At 38.8% G+C, this 15,613-nt stretch overlaps 1 protein-coding gene across 1 annotated transcript; it reads left to right on the top strand.

Annotated features, from left to right (window-relative positions):
- Window positions 1-278: 278 nt before the first annotated feature.
- On the top strand, window positions 279-13,361 carry baz1b (bromodomain adjacent to zinc finger domain, 1B). The gene is made up of 22 exons (XM_077722569.1): window positions 279-993; window positions 2,138-2,254; window positions 3,175-3,319; window positions 3,480-3,672; window positions 4,359-4,480; window positions 4,593-4,790; window positions 4,851-5,036; window positions 5,122-5,197; window positions 5,289-6,434; window positions 6,526-6,675; window positions 6,783-6,921; window positions 7,001-7,131; window positions 7,227-7,341; window positions 7,739-7,837; window positions 7,986-8,163; window positions 8,484-8,666; window positions 8,750-8,897; window positions 9,070-9,217; window positions 9,319-9,431; window positions 9,965-10,092; window positions 10,270-10,376; window positions 11,500-13,361. Exons 1-22 carry the CDS (start codon window positions 875-877, stop codon window positions 12,158-12,160), a joined length of 4,602 nt encoding a protein of 1,533 aa, XP_077578695.1. The 5' UTR covers window positions 279-874; the 3' UTR covers window positions 12,161-13,361.
- The last annotated feature ends 2,252 nt before the right edge of the window (window positions 13,362-15,613 follow it).

Genomic DNA, 15,613 nt, shown 5'->3' with positions numbered 1-15,613 from the left:
CATTGTGTTCCTGTGTTTTTATGATGGGAAATTTGATATAAATTTTATCCTTGCTTTGTTCTTGTGTTAGTGAGAAGACGTCATTTATTTTAAATGAAGTTGCAAACGTACTATGTTACGTATATTATTGTGGGCACGGCTAAAGATGGGTTGTCCTTGACTGACAATTGGCGGTACCTGACATCCAATCAAACATCACTATAGGCAATTTTGGGGCGGGCGCCTGGCGGAGAGCCAATCGCTGTCAAGAGAGGACGGAGTTCGGTTGCTACGCTGCTTGCTGCCGGGGAAACCGGGGAGTTGAGGGTGTGCGATATTTAGCCGGTGATCGCGAAACTCCCGCCATTTAGACATGGATTTAACCTCTTCAACTTATCATTTTTAAAGAACTACAACAAATTGTTTTCCAAACGACTTAGGCGGATCTACGGAAGAAAGACCACGGACTCGTCTTGATTATTCTATTTGACGAGTGAATTGTTATTCGCGCTTGACTGGGCTGTTGCCGCGAAATTCACTTGTAATCAAAAGATTGCATCCTGACAGGTCAATCGAGAAGACAAAAGTTCGACACAAGTACAAGAACCGATTTTGTATCTGGGACTTTGCTTGGATCCGCTATGGCGACAAAGCTAAAGCAGAGAAGAGGAATTCGATGAGGAGTCGAGCAAGAAGGGACACTGTTTTGTGTTACAACGCGATAGCAAATCCGGGCTAACAACTAGCCCGCTAGCTACTTGACGTTGAATTCCAGGCCTGTTGGTGATAACGTGATTCATGCTATCAGGAAGCAGGATACAAGTGAAGGTCATAATATTTTGCATTGGAGTTTTAAGGTGGTTATTATTTTTGTACGACCACCATTTGATTGACAATGGCACCGCTATTGGGTCGGAAGCCTTACCCATTAGCTAAGCCGTTAGCCGAGCCACTAGGCCCGGGAGAAGAGGTCTTCACCATCGAACGCACCAAGGAGGCCTTCAGGAACAAAGAGTATCCTCCTCCGTAAATGATGTTGTTTATCGTGTCGATTTGGAATTTTACATTTATCTAATTGGTCACATTGAGTTTAAGCCATATATTCCTGGTGTAAAATGCGCTCAGCTTTGCTTGACGTGAATTTGTTATCATCTGACATTTTCCATCGTTTTAGCTTCCCCTCGTGTACTGTTGCGTCTCGTTGTCGGGCGTGTTAGCTTCTTAACACACGTTTCCTTAAAAACAACTAATTAGGGAGTCCCTATGGACGCATTATCTCTCGGGGAAATTAAAACAAGTCACATGGAAATGTTCCGATAGTTTTCCGTTGACTTTTTAGGTGTTGTGAATCAGCTGTCAACAATCTTCAGAAGCCGGCTATGCTAATGTAAGGCAAATGTTTGTGTTATGTCACAATAGCGAGTTGCTAACTGCTGACGTAAAGTCTTACAGCGTAATCATCGGCCGTAAACTAGCACTAGAAGCGTCTTAATGGCTGAAAGTGTAGTCGAATTCGTTCCCAATTTAGTTCCCCCCTAACCTAATGTCTCCAGGCGGGCGAGTGTTTAGCGGGTCGGCCTCACAGTGGGAGACATGGGTTCAAACCCAGGTCGGGCCACCCGTGTGGAGTTTCCATGTTCTCCCTTGGCCTGCTTGGGTTTTCTCTGGGTACTCCGATTTCCTCCTACATTCCAAAGACATGCATGGTAAACTGATTGGAGATTTTAAATTGCCCCGTGGTATGAATGTGAGCGTGTATGGTTGTTTGTCTCCTTCTGCCCTGCAATTGGCTGGCCACCAATTCAGGGTGTCCCCTGCCTCTGGCCTGAAGTCAGCGGGGATATGCTCCAGCACCCCCTGCAAACCTAGTGAGGATAAAATGGAGATGAGCGATAATGTCTCCAGTTACAACCATTTCGCGTTTTCAAGTGGATAAGCCGCAGGTGAGCTTGAGCACTTGTTATATAAACAGTGTAAAGCTATTTTCCATTTCATCCCAATTCAACAGACTTCAGTCTCCTTTTTTCCATTTGACCGTGAGATAAATCCTGCAGTTGGGTGAATGTGAAGTTTGTGATCTCTTTATTCGCTATTATTGTGACTATGTGAATTCTTGATGCTCATTTATATAAAAGTTGTCTTTGACTAAATGACAAAGCGAGTATGAGGCCCGCTTGAAGAGGTATGAAGAGCGCATCTGGACATGCAAGAGCACAGGAAGCATTCAGCTGACACACAAGGAAGCATGGGAAGAGGAGCAAGAAGTCACGGAACTGTAAGTAGTTCCTACCTGTTTGATAAGTTTCAGTATCGTATTTATAGAGTGTATTAAAGAAATCAAACTCAAATTGAACACACTGTCTCAAAAGCCTTAGAGGCCACAAAAAGCTTTGTTTAAAGAGTCTGAGTAGAAGTTAATTTACAAATACATCTTGTTAATTAAGTATTGATCTTTATTTACAATCTGCTTATCTCCAATTGTGTCATCAATTTTGTAACTGTACTTCAGGAGTGTCAAGGGAAAGATTGTATATTCAATTTAGTGAAGGTCATGAGACTTTCAGCTGGGACGTTATTGGATAAAGCTGACACTCCTCCTTTCTTTCTCTTTTAGAGGATGTGGGTTTTATTGTCGCTCTGCCTCTGCAATTTATAAAGGTTCAGTTATTATAATCAACAAAACAGAAATGTAAAACAGTGGTATTTCCACACTTCTAACAATTATCATTGTGTAACTGTCGGAGATTAGCCCCACGTGTAGAATTGATACATCATGACAGAGCACAGAGTTTATTCAGTGATGCATAAACTACACTAATTGTATTCAAAATAATTGTTTTTTTCTCTCTTGATCATTCATTTTTGGGAAGGTTTTAGGACTATTTGTAAGCTGCTGCATTTATTGAACATTTTTGCAGTAAACTATTTTCACTCTTTTTCCGGCCCTTGTGGGACAAAGCCAGTACTGGTCTTTAGGGAAAAAATACTGCCTTTAAAATCAACCCCAACAAAACAAAGAAAAATAAATTAATAATGGCACTCATAAAAAAAGTTTCATATCATGGTACTTTTTTAGCCTGATTTATACAAAAATCTGATGAATTTGACTCCGTTTTAAGAATTGTAAAATGTAATGTGTTTAAAACACAATAATATTTTTTTCCTAACTGTGAAAGTATTACTCAATTTTCACAGGCTGCAGGAGGAATATCCTCACTGGTTTGAGAAGCCTATCCTGGAGATGGTCCATCACAATACAGTTTCTTTGGACAAACTAGTTGAAATGGCCTGGGTGGAAATCCTCACAAAGTATGCTGTTGATGAAGAGTGCGACTTCACGGTCAGTGTTTTTTATTTTTTTAAGCACTTTGTTTTGGTTTTGTATTCTCACTTATTGTAATTGCTAAATTAATTTTTCTTTATACTGCATAATTCAAGGTAGATAAATGTGTTTGAGCTTCAGAACTGTGTTAGATACTGTCAAACATTTTCAATTTTAGGTGAGCCATGACAAAAGTTTACGAGCAAAGGTGGTAAAAATTCATCCCCTGGAGAACCCTGGGAGAGAAGCTGGCGAGAAGAAGCTCGAAGGTGCCTGTGATTCACCATCTAGTGACAAAGAGAACACCAGTCAAGAGAACCAGACAAAGGATCCTGCACTTGGAGAGGAGGAAAACAGGAGAGAGAGTCTCAGTGAGTTTGAGAAATAGCAATCACTTTCTTTTCACTCTCGCACAAAATCCTATTGTCCAATGGGGTACTCACAAAAGTTTTAAAAACATCTGAGTTTCCTCACAAATTCCTCCAACCATATTGTCGGTCGTTAAATTTGGGAAATCTGTGTCATACTTTAACTACCGAAACTCTTTTGAAAGTTTTTAGCAATTCGCTAACACTCCAGCTATCTTGCTAAACCTGTTTACCATATGTGACATGAAACGGTAAAAAAACAACAACTGTGGATGGACAACAAACAGCACATTGTGAGTTTTTGAATTTATTTAAGTCTAAAGTTATGTTGATGTCGATTGTTTTATGTTGCCCCTTTAAATGATTGTGTTTGTATATAGCCAGCTTTTATGCTTTAAATTGATTGAATGCCTGTCATCACTGGCAATGGAGTTAGATCAAAACAATTGTCTTACTTAGTGTTTACTTTAACATGTCTGCCAGCATTTTCTTGATCAGTGTACAACATGGTTAACATGATCATTCATTGGACAGTGAATGTGTTAATGATTATAAATGTTTGACTTTATAGTGTGGAGTGATTTCAGGTGTTAACTTTCCAGAATGCTACAAGCTGCATGTGTTTAAGGGTTATTTTATCTCATCAATTGATTACTAAATGTGAGTGACATTGCTTTCTTCTTTATTAGGTGATAGAGCACGACGTTCGCCAAGAAAACTCCCCACTGCCACGAAGGAAGAAAAGAAGAGGTGGGCAATTCCCAAGTTTCTTCCTCATAAGTATGATGTCAAGCTCATCAATGAAGACAAGGTTTGTTTTTTTTGCTAATAATGATATAGCTTCATAATGACTCAGTTCATCCACACCACACGGTTTAAATTATACAATGTTTAAGTGACATTCTTTTTGACCGATGCCCCAGGTGGTCAGTGATGTGCCAGCAGAGAGTCTTTTCAGAACAGAACGTCCTCCAACAAAAGAGATCATTCGCTACTTCATCCGACACTATGCACAGAGACTGGGCATGGGCGAGAGTGCACCCTGGGTAGTTGAAGATGATCTGGTGAAGAAGTTTAATCTTCCCAGTAAATTCAGTGACTTTCTTCTCGATCCCCATAAGGTTGGTGATGCATTCCTTACACTATTAGGGAAGTCGGTTGACATTCCTGCTTGTTTAAAGTTTCTAGCTGGGAATCCTTCTACCAAGCGCAAAAGTTCGACATCAGCTGATGGAAAATCACGAAAGAAACAGAAGACGGCGGGTACAGGAGAGGACTCGGTGTATGAGAAAGGGGAGATAAAAAGAAAAAACAAGAAGGATGCTGTCGGGAAGCCCCTTAGTCCAACGATCTGGGGTCATGTTCAGGTAGGCCCAATTGCGTGCAACTATTGATGCAGGTTTATCAAACCATTAAACCTTTAATGACTTCTTTGCGTTTTGCCTTTCCTAGAAGATAAAAATGAATGGTTCACCATTAAATGTAAAGAACTCTGCAACACCCAAGAAAGGAGAAACTAAAAACTCAGGTATTTGCCGTTTTAAATCGTTTTAAAAAATCTGGAAACGGGAAAGACGGAAAGAAAACTGGAAAGGGTGTTGATAATAATATTCTTAAAGCTTCCAGAAAAGATGCAAAAGGAACTCCCAAGACATCAAAAATGAAGCAGATGACCCTGCTGCATCTTGCTAAGAGCGGTGCTGCAGGCAGCCCCAAAAAACGAGCCCGTAGTAGTAGTAGCACGGGCACTCCTAAATTAGGGAAACCTTTACCTCCAATGGCTCTCCACCTTCTTCGTTATTATAAGGACAACAAGGGGAAAGAAGACAAAAAGAGTGTTCTGTCGTCCCTTATCTCCAAGGCTGCAAAGGCCTTGTCACCAGATGACCGTGCCAGATTACCTGATGAGTTGAAAGAGCTGGTACAGTTACGGTGGGAGAGACTGGAGCAAAAGAAACGCTGGGATGCCATGAGTGAAGAGGAACGGCAAGAAGAAATGAAAAAAAGGCGAAATGATCTGAAAGAAAAACTTCGGGAAAAGGCCAAGGAGCGGCGTGAGAAGGAAATGCAACTCCGTCTCGAACAGTCGCGCAGATACGAGGACCAGGAGATTAAAGGCGGCAAGACTCTGCCGAGATTTAAACTTGTTGACATGCCAGAGGGGCTTCCCAACACACTCTTTGGCGATGTCGCCATGGTTGTGGAGTTCCTTCACTGCTATGCCGGGCTCCTAATGCCTGATGACAAGTATCCCATCACATCCATGGCTTTGATGGAATCGTTGGCCGGAGTCCGCTCAGGTTTCCACTACCTGAACCGTGTTTTGGTGGTGCTGCTTCAGACACTCCTGCAAGATGAGCTGGCTGAGGGCTACAGTGAACTTGATATTCCCTTATCTGAGATCCCCCTTACCTCGCACTCTGTGTCAGAGCTGGCGAGACTGTGTTTGCGTCCTTTTGATGCTCAAGGGGAGGAGAGTGGCCAGGGGTCTGTGGACCTGGGCATGAATGGCTTTGATGACGTAGTGACCAGTGAATTTCTGGAGAAACTTGAAACTGTCGAGGTGTTTGAGCTTGACCCAGAAGAAAAGGTTAGCCTGCTGATAGCCCTGTGCCACCGCATCCTCATGACATACTCCGTGGAGGACCATGTTGACGGCATGCAGCAACGGACCGCGGAACTGTGGAAAGAACGCATAGCAATGCTTAAAGAGGTGAATCGCAAGAAGGCTGAGAAGAAGAAGCAAAAAGAGATTGAGGGCAAAGGTAAATTGGTATCATTTATCTATTCCAAGTTGTTCCACGTTTCTTGCTGACAAAATGTCATGCGTGGTCTTGTTTTTCCTCTCGGTCCAAGATGAGAAGAAAAAAAAGGATGAACCGAAAAAGGAGATCAAGAAAGAAGTTAAGGTGGAGCTGGTGGACATGATCAGCTCAGTCAAGAGCAGGAGGCTGATGAGCATACAAGCCAAGAAAGAAAAAGAAGAAATGGACAAACTGAACAAAGGTGGTGAACCTTACATACAATAGTATATTGACACCATTCAAATGTGTTAAATCCTTCATTACAATGTTATTAGGCGACTAATTTGATTCTGAATTATCATCCCAAAGAACGCATGGAGGAGGCGGCTGAAGAAGAACGAATGCGTAGACAAAGAGCTACTGCCGAAAAGAATTTTCAGGAGGGTTTAACAAAAGCCAAACTAGTCCTGCGAAGAACTCCTTTGGGAACAGACAGAAATCATAACAGGTTAGTTCAGTGAATTTAACGGAAATAATAGAGCCTCAATTCATGTCCGAAAATTAGTATATACTTTTTTTTTGCTTAGATATTGGTTTTTCTCTGATGTTATACCTGGACTGTATATTGAGAAAGGCTGGGTACATGACAGTATCAACTACAGCTACACCCCAATTGTGGAAAAAGCAACTGAGCCTGATGTGGACGATGGAAATGATGGTGAGGATGCTGCTACACATCTAGAAAATATGTTTACGTATTTAAGTTATTTCCCTTACAAATAATGTTATTGAATTGTATATTACAATATACAGGGGCTGATGATGATGGGAGTATTGATGGTTTGAATAACGATGGACCCCAGCCAGGAGTAGCAACAACAGACGTTTGTAAAGAAACGACAACTCCTAAACAGGGACAAAATCTATGGTTTGTGTTGTCATTTATCAATACAGTGGTACCTACACATATGAGCACCTCGAGATAGGGGGAAAATTTCGAGCAAATAATTATCTCTAGACTTGAGAAAAATTTCGAGATGTGAGAAAGCCATGTGGCCAAGACATGGGAGTAGTTAATCATTGTAGCGCACTGTCTTTTTTGCCGCATCTCTTTCGTGTATAACAGATATCTACGAGCACTGGTCGGAGCGTTGCATTTTTGTGTTTTTTCGTCACTCCGAGCAAATGAGAGATGGCTAATACGAGCAGTATAGTATATTACTTCTCATTGGTTGCTCATAAGAACATCAAAGGTACCACTGCCCTTTTGTTTGAGTGTTTGTGTGCTGTTTTCACGTGTTTTAATTACTTGCCATTTAAAACAGGTTCATATGCGACAGTCCTGCTGAACTTGAGGCGTTAGTGGACAGTCTTCATCCTCATGGAGTTAGAGAAAGTGAACTGAAGGCAAAGCTAGAGAGCAGGTACATATATATGAATGCTTGCAAAAGTTGATTTATTTTTTTTCATTTCTATGCTAATACCATTTTTAGAGACAGTATTTTCCCATAACTTACACTGTAAGGTTACGAGCAGCAACAGCGGAAATAACTGTTCCTTATATCTTTGTAGTTACCAAGACATCATACACTCCATTAATTTGATCCACAAGGACAAAGCAGGCCCCAGCGTCCCTGCTGAGAACACGGCGCTGCTAAAATATTTACGCACTGATATTCAGGAAATAGCCTCACGCCTTTTAAAAGGTGGCCTGGGCTACTTTGATGAAGACAAAGACATTGATGATGAGGTGAGCAGTTTTTTTTCCTCAGTAAATATTGTTTTTTTTTTTTTTGCACAGATGCTCTTGCAGCTGCAATTAGAGATGGCATTTCATCAAAAAAATCGGTTGTATTATTATATATATCCAATACAGCCTGTGCTTAAGCAATAAATGCACAATTATATATATTTTTGAGTCCCTCCTGAATATAGAACTGTATGCTTTGGTCTTGTCATTTCTTGCAACTCTCTGGGTACCATGTGCTTCAATGTTTCTCGTATGATCATCCAATTTTGCACAACTTACCTGTCATTGAGTCATCTGACTGTTGCATCATCTATACACAGATGGAAAAAAAGAGCAACTTGAAAGAATTAGGGGAGTCCATCATCAGCATCCAGGCATGTGTGATCAAGAAGTTCTTACAAGGCTTCATGGCCCCTAAGCAGAAAATGAAGAAAAAGCAAGTTGGAGAAGAAAACAAAGCAGAAGAGGTAGATGAGGAAAAGAAACTGGCCGAGGAGGCCAAGGTAAGTGAATTGGTCGGGTATAAAAAGTTTGCGTTTGATTAAGAATATGAGCTGTCATATGAACCCCAACTCCAATCCTATAGGTTGCAACGGCAATCGAGAAGTGGAAGACAGCTATCCGTGAGGCCCAGACCTTCTCTCGCATGCACGTGCTGTTAGGAATGTTGGAAGCCTGCATCAAGTGGGACATGTCTGCCGAAAATGCCCGTTGCAAAGTTTGTCGGAAAAAAGGTACCAACAACAATTGCGCCTCAAAACCCACTTAATGTAAATGCACACAACTCAGTGTAATTTAGCTTGATATAAACTATGGTCTTTAGAAAGCAAGCAACATTTATAAAATACAATAATTGATGTCTAGAGTCGTCTTGTCTAAAAGAATGACCAACTAAACCCCTCACAGGTGATGACGAAAAACTTATCCTCTGTGACGAATGCAACAAGGCCTTCCATCTTTTCTGCTTGAGGCCTGTGCTGCATCGCATCCCTGAAGGCGAGTGGCTGTGCACAGCCTGTCAGCCCACTGTGGCAAGACGGGGAACACGCTCCAGGTAAGCATTTTCGGTTTCACACTTGATCTCGCTCAAAAGATTTCATTAGCATCACATTAGTGTAATGGGCAAATTGTCATCAATAATGTTGTGTTCTTTAGGAATTACAAACAAGACAGCGATGAAGAGGACGACGAGGACGAGTCCGATGAAGATGACTCGGATGAGGAGGAAGATGATGAAGAGTCTGAATACAAAGCCACAGGCCACAGTTGTGAGTATCACAGAGATGAACTCTTCATCTTAGTTTTGTCATCTGCTGAGTATAAGCTTTTTATTTAAATTTATTTAAATGTAAATGAATTACAGATGTACATTATATTTCCTGATTTCCCCCTTTTAAATCAATAATATATATTTTTTAATCACATTTTTTATTGTGGTTTGAGTTCAAAAGCATTTTGTAAAATCTAAAAATATATAAAAATATTTCTGTTTTTCACTAATGTTGAATGAATATAGTAGAAAATATTTTGCTTCCTTTTGAAGTGATAAACAAATAATTAAAAGACGTTTTCCCTTAATAAGAAAAAGTCATCTGCTGAGAATAAGCTATAAGTCATTTAGTTATTTTATTTGTGTTGGCGCTGTTACAGCACTCAATACTAAGAAATACAATATTACTGTTAAATCCACTGTAGCGCTGAACAAGCCTGGACTTTTGACATGCCGTTTTGAATCAATTGGTAACATCTGCATTATTGCAGATGGTGAGTGATGTATTGTTTTTTTTCTTCTACTTGACAGTGAGGCCAAGAAAGAAAAGCAAGTCGAATTTGCCAGTGCAGAAAACTAAAGCCAAAAAGAAGGCGTCTGCCAGTCAAAGTAGCAAACAGAGAACTGGTCCAAGCAGCCTTGCAGACATTGATGAACTGGTGAGAAACCACATTGTCAACTATACAAGTTTTATAAAAATACTTTTAGTTTGTGATGTGACACAGCAAAATGAGACAGAATCTGCACAGAGAATTTAAGATAAATAACTGATAAATTTGCTGATCAAATTCTATGTATGGGCTGTTCTTAATGTTTCTTTTGTGTCATTTGTAAAGGTGCGTCAGAGCTCCCAGTCAGGAGTGAGCAGACAAGCTTTGGAGCTGGAGAAGTGTGAGGAAGTCCTTAAAAAACTGACTAAGTTCCGATACAGCTGGCCCTTCAGGTGAGTGGACATTGATGCAGTTGAGAATGTAGCTTTAGTTGTTTGGCCTTTATATTTAGTTTTGTTAAAAAAAATAATTTAGAAGCACACTGATGTGTCATTAATAAAAAAAATACACAAGGCAAGGCAAATGTATTTGTATAGCACTGTTGCTCAACACAATGTAATTCAAAATAGAAGACAGCATTAAGAAATACCAATAAAAACACACACTTGCTGTAAATCTAAAATAGTCCAAGGATAGAATATTATATATGTTGAAATTATAGAGCTGTCCATCATTCAATTAAGGGAATAAAATTAAATAAAGTCTTCAGTTTTCATGCCTTTTATCCTCACAAGGCTCATATAAGGTGCTGGAGCCTATCCCATATGGCACAGGTATCAAAGTGGAGGCCCGAGGGCCAAATTCGGCTCGCTGCTCGAGAAAGTAAATCACTAGTGCCGACATTCTGTTTTAGCATCAAATTTAAATGAAGATATAGATGTATATTGTATTTCCAGACTTCCTCTTTTTAGATCAATAATTGCAATTTTTTTAATGCAATTTTTTTCTTTTGTGTTTTTAGTTTAAAAGCACTTTGTGAAATCTAAAAATATATAAGAAATATTTTATTTTCCACTTTAATGTTGAATGAACAAAGTAAAAAATATTTTGTTTCCTTAAGAAATGAAAAACAAATGATTAAAATACATTTTCCCTTAATAAGAAAAAACTCAAATAAACATTGTTTTAGATCTATTATAAAAATGGAATATTTTTGGGATTTTTTCATCCAGTTCTTTTAATCAATTTAAAAAAATATATTCTATCTAAAATGTTCCAGCCCACATGAAATTGAGTTGACTTTAATGCGGCCCGTGGATCAACCCGACTTTGACACCCTTGCCACATGGTCAAGAGGTGGGGAATCCCCCTAATTGATTGGCAGCCAATCACAGGTCAATGATATAATTAGTCTGTTTAAATCCAAGTGCAAAGTAATCCACTCTGAAATGTAAATATTTCTGGGGAAAAAGCACAAGAGAACCCTGCATAGTGGTCTACTGTGTCTGATTAGATTAGATTAAACTTTATTCGTCCGTAGTCTGACACGTTTTATTATTATTTTTTTTTTTTAAGGGAACCGGTGTCCACAGAGGAGGCAGAAGACTATTTCGAAGTCATTTCGCATCCTATGGATTTTCAGACCATGCAGGGTAAGTTCAGCCAGAGCTCCTACCGCCACAGCAATGACTTCATAGAGGACATGAAGTTGATCTTCGCTAATGCAGAAGAGTACAATAAGGAGGGGAGCACCGTGCTTTCCTGCATGACCAAGACGGAGCAGACCTTCACAGAGCTGCTCCAGAAGCTGACGCCAAGCCTCAGCTATTCGCGAAGGCGCTCGCGCAAGCGCGTTACTCGGGTGTCATCCGGCGAGGAAGATGGCGAAGAGGATGAGCGAGATGAAGAAGAAGACGAGGACGAGGAGGAGGAGGAAGAGAGGGTGCCGGCGCAGAAAAGAGATCAGAACCGCAGATCGAACGCAAAGAAAAATAGAAATAGACGTACCGTGCAGGACGAAGAGAGCGAGGAGGAAGACGAGGACGACGGCAAGAGGAGAAGTAAGAGGACGGCTTCCAAAATGACCAGGAAAGATTACAGGGAGCAGAGTTGCGACGATGAGCAGGACACTCGTAGAACTCGACAGCGCCAAGGTCTAACAGAAGCAGAAGGCACGAGCAGTGAGGACGAAAGGCCGACCCGCCAGCGACATTCCAAGAGACAGAAACGCTCGTGAAGCTCACCGAGTAATTTTGATTTGTCATCTTCTTTTTTTTTTCTTCATTTCTTGCCCAAATGCTCATCAGACTACTTTCCAAACAGCCAGCAGGGAATAAAAAAAAAACATAATGGTGACTTTTTGTCATATAAAATTTTTGTTCATATTTTTCAAAAAGGATTTATATTTGTAATTTGTATTTGAAATGTAATTGTAAACCAATGTATATTATTTTTGCCATCCCTTTGGAAAAAAAATGTTATTCCAGAAAAGGCCTTTTACAGGTTTTGACATTTTTCTCTCAAATCAATTCGATATAATCAGCCTGATTTGATGTACATGGAAGAGCACTTTTTAGACATATACAGTTTCTGATTTAAAATGAATCATGAATCTTCATATAGCACCATTTATTTTGGTCTTGGGACAGAAACTATTAGCTTGGTGTTCTTGTAGCTAAGATCTCCTATGCACACCAAAAGTGAACTCATAAGTATTGAATCATGTGCTGGGTTACAAAGTTCTGATCATCCTTTGGGTAGTCTCGCTAAAATGCAAATTTTGTACAGTAGACTTTTTTTTGTGGGGTTGTTTTATTCACCTTGGCCAGATTACTGCCCTTATGTGATTTTGGAACCAGCTGACTTAATGTATTTCATTTAAAATTAGCATATTGTAGTGGGCTGCCACTTTTTCCTCCAAAATTGGTACCTAAGAGTTTTTCCCCCCAAGCACACCATTTTGTGTAAGACGTATAAGCCAGTAGCTGCTGGACCACCCTTCTGAAGTAGTGCATAAACATTTGTAAAACAACTTTGGTATCAATATGGGTATTTTTTTGAAGAGTTCATATTTTTTGCACATTTTAGTTGGTTTTTTTTTAAAATCATGTCTGCATAAATATTGTATTTCTGCAGAGAGCAAGTTGGAGTACTTTTTATATTTTACATATACTTGTCTGAAATCGCCAAAATTTTCATGTGCATTTTTGTATAGATCACCTCAGCAAAAATTTACAATCATAAAGCAGCTTCTTAGTAAATGTATTTGTTTGGGCACCAGGTGGCGCTACTGTTATTCTCTATCAGGTATTGTCCATTAAGTATCTGCAGATACTTATGTAGCCAAATTATTATTAACATCGTACAGGGAAGGAAACGTTTTTTTTTTTTTGGCACATTACTCTGTAATATTCTCCTGTGCAGGTTTTCCGTCAGGTTTGTCCACCCTGTAAGATATATATATATTTTTTTTCCCCTTATAACTTAATGTTTGGGTGTTTGTCTCAATCTATGCTTCACTTTCACAATCTGTGATTGCAATTTGACTGCCCTTCTCCAAGATGGGACTTTCTGTCTTTAACAAATACCCATCTTTTTTTACATGCATATTTATAGTCTAGGCAGGATTGAGAGTAATGATGTGTAAAATGTTTCCAATAAAGGCATTGAGCAAGACTTGAGTTGCCATTATTTTGTATTTTCCCTATATAAATATATATAAACAAATGTGTGTATATATGTGTATGTATGTAATATATATATATATATATATATATATATATATATATATATATATATATATATATATATATATATATATATATATATATATATATATATATATATATATATTACATACATACACATATATACACACATTTGAGACAAATTTCCCCCACTCATGCACAAAGCACTCCAGATTATGCTTTGAATTAAGTAGAGGGCACATAGAATGGGTGTACAATCAAAATTAAAAAATACCTGCAATATGTAAAAAGAATGAATTTGTTTGTGTATTTTGACCGTTCAATTCATTTGAAGGGGTTTACTTTTTTAGTTTTAGCTGTCAAAATCCGCAGCAGGTGCACCCCATCCCTTTAAAGAAAGGAAAAAAGGGGGTAAACTGGTCGTACTCAAATTGACCTTTAATCCCTACACAAACTGACAACTAGAGTGAGTTGAGTGACACTCACTCAGCAAATATTTACGTAAGGTCAAAGACTCTTTTGGGAGTGTGTTTGTTGGGGGCACAAGTGTATGTTGCCTTGCCTGATGTAATGCCAGATGCATTGGAATTGTAGTCTATTCTAAATCTTTATACAGTATATTGTATGTAGCATACAGAGGACATGACATTTATATACACTGACTGGGTAGAGTACAAAAATGCCTTATTTGGTGTAAAACCTGACCCGAAGAGCCGCAGTGGGTGCAGGTTTTCATGAAAATTAAAGTTTTTTTATCAATCTGATGTCTTAAAAGTAATCAGTTGATTGCCATCAGGTGTTTCTGGTTTCAGAAGAAATCTCATTGGTTAAATAGTCTGCACAGAATCAGTTGGAATGAAAACCTCCACTTTTTGGAATAGTTTGGGCAACCGCAGTGTAATGTTATGTTATTATTTTAATAAATTTATTGTATAAATTCCTTCAATATTTTGGTTAGTACATAGATGGTGATTTTCTGTATTACACTTATCTGATGCTGTAAAGTTATATGACAGCTCAATTTATTATATTAGTTTTTTTCCTTTTTTTTGGTTTATTGAATAGAAAATATTGAAATTCCGACACTTCAGTTTTTAAACTGAGAAGTGTATTTCAATGAAGGCTGAATTTAAGCTTCTTATAAGGGGCAGAGTCAATTGTTTTTTTATACTTTGCAGTGGACCTATAAAAGATGGGCCGCAGTTGACCTGTAAGCCGTTAATTTTACGCACTTGGCCTATAGCTTAATTTATCTTCAAATAAGGGTTAGGGTTAGCATTCATGTGACCTATAACCTGTAAAACTCAGGTGAAAATGAAAAGTAAAAACATTTAAAGTGCTTCAGCAAAATAAACATTTTCAAGTAACATTCCCAAGGTAGCTTTAAAAAGAAGTTTTTTGTTTTTGTTTTTTTGCGGTAGCTCAGCACTCACTACTATTGGAAATTCTACATAAGGTTCTTATCTTTGACCAGTGTACCCATTTAGTAAAAAAAAAATACACTGTTGTTCAAAGCACTGTGATCATCATTGATGTACTGGCACCAATTTAATTATTCCACAAGAATATCCTATTTTCTACTTAAAAGATAACCACCAGTAGTTATGGTGCAATTCCAAATGGAGGTGTGGCCTATTTGTTGCATCTTGACACCTGTCTCGCTGGTCCTATTCCACATAACACAGAATCATGAGCTGTAAGTACAAATGTTATTTATGCCATATTAAGGCACACTTCAGACCGAACTCAATCAACGCTGTGCCAAAAAAAGAAGTCACACAACCCTTACAGAGCAAAAAAAGGTGCCCTAAAAATCAGGTGTCAACTTATATGACCGAGGAATGAAATCCTTTAAATGTCTCACTTCTTTTTTGCTTGCAAGTGCAAGTCATTATTAATGCATTATTTAAAAAAAAAATCTGAGTCTTCTCCCCCAATTTTTTTCCTACTGATGTGCTTCCTTTTTGCTTTGATGATATAAC

Source organism: Stigmatopora nigra, chromosome 8 (assembly GCF_051989575.1).
Source record: "Stigmatopora nigra isolate UIUO_SnigA chromosome 8, RoL_Snig_1.1, whole genome shotgun sequence".
Lineage (NCBI taxonomy): Eukaryota > Metazoa > Chordata > Actinopteri > Syngnathiformes > Syngnathidae > Stigmatopora > Stigmatopora nigra.
Note: the sequence above shows the minus strand (reverse complement) of the source record. Positions and strands in the feature narration are given on the sequence as shown.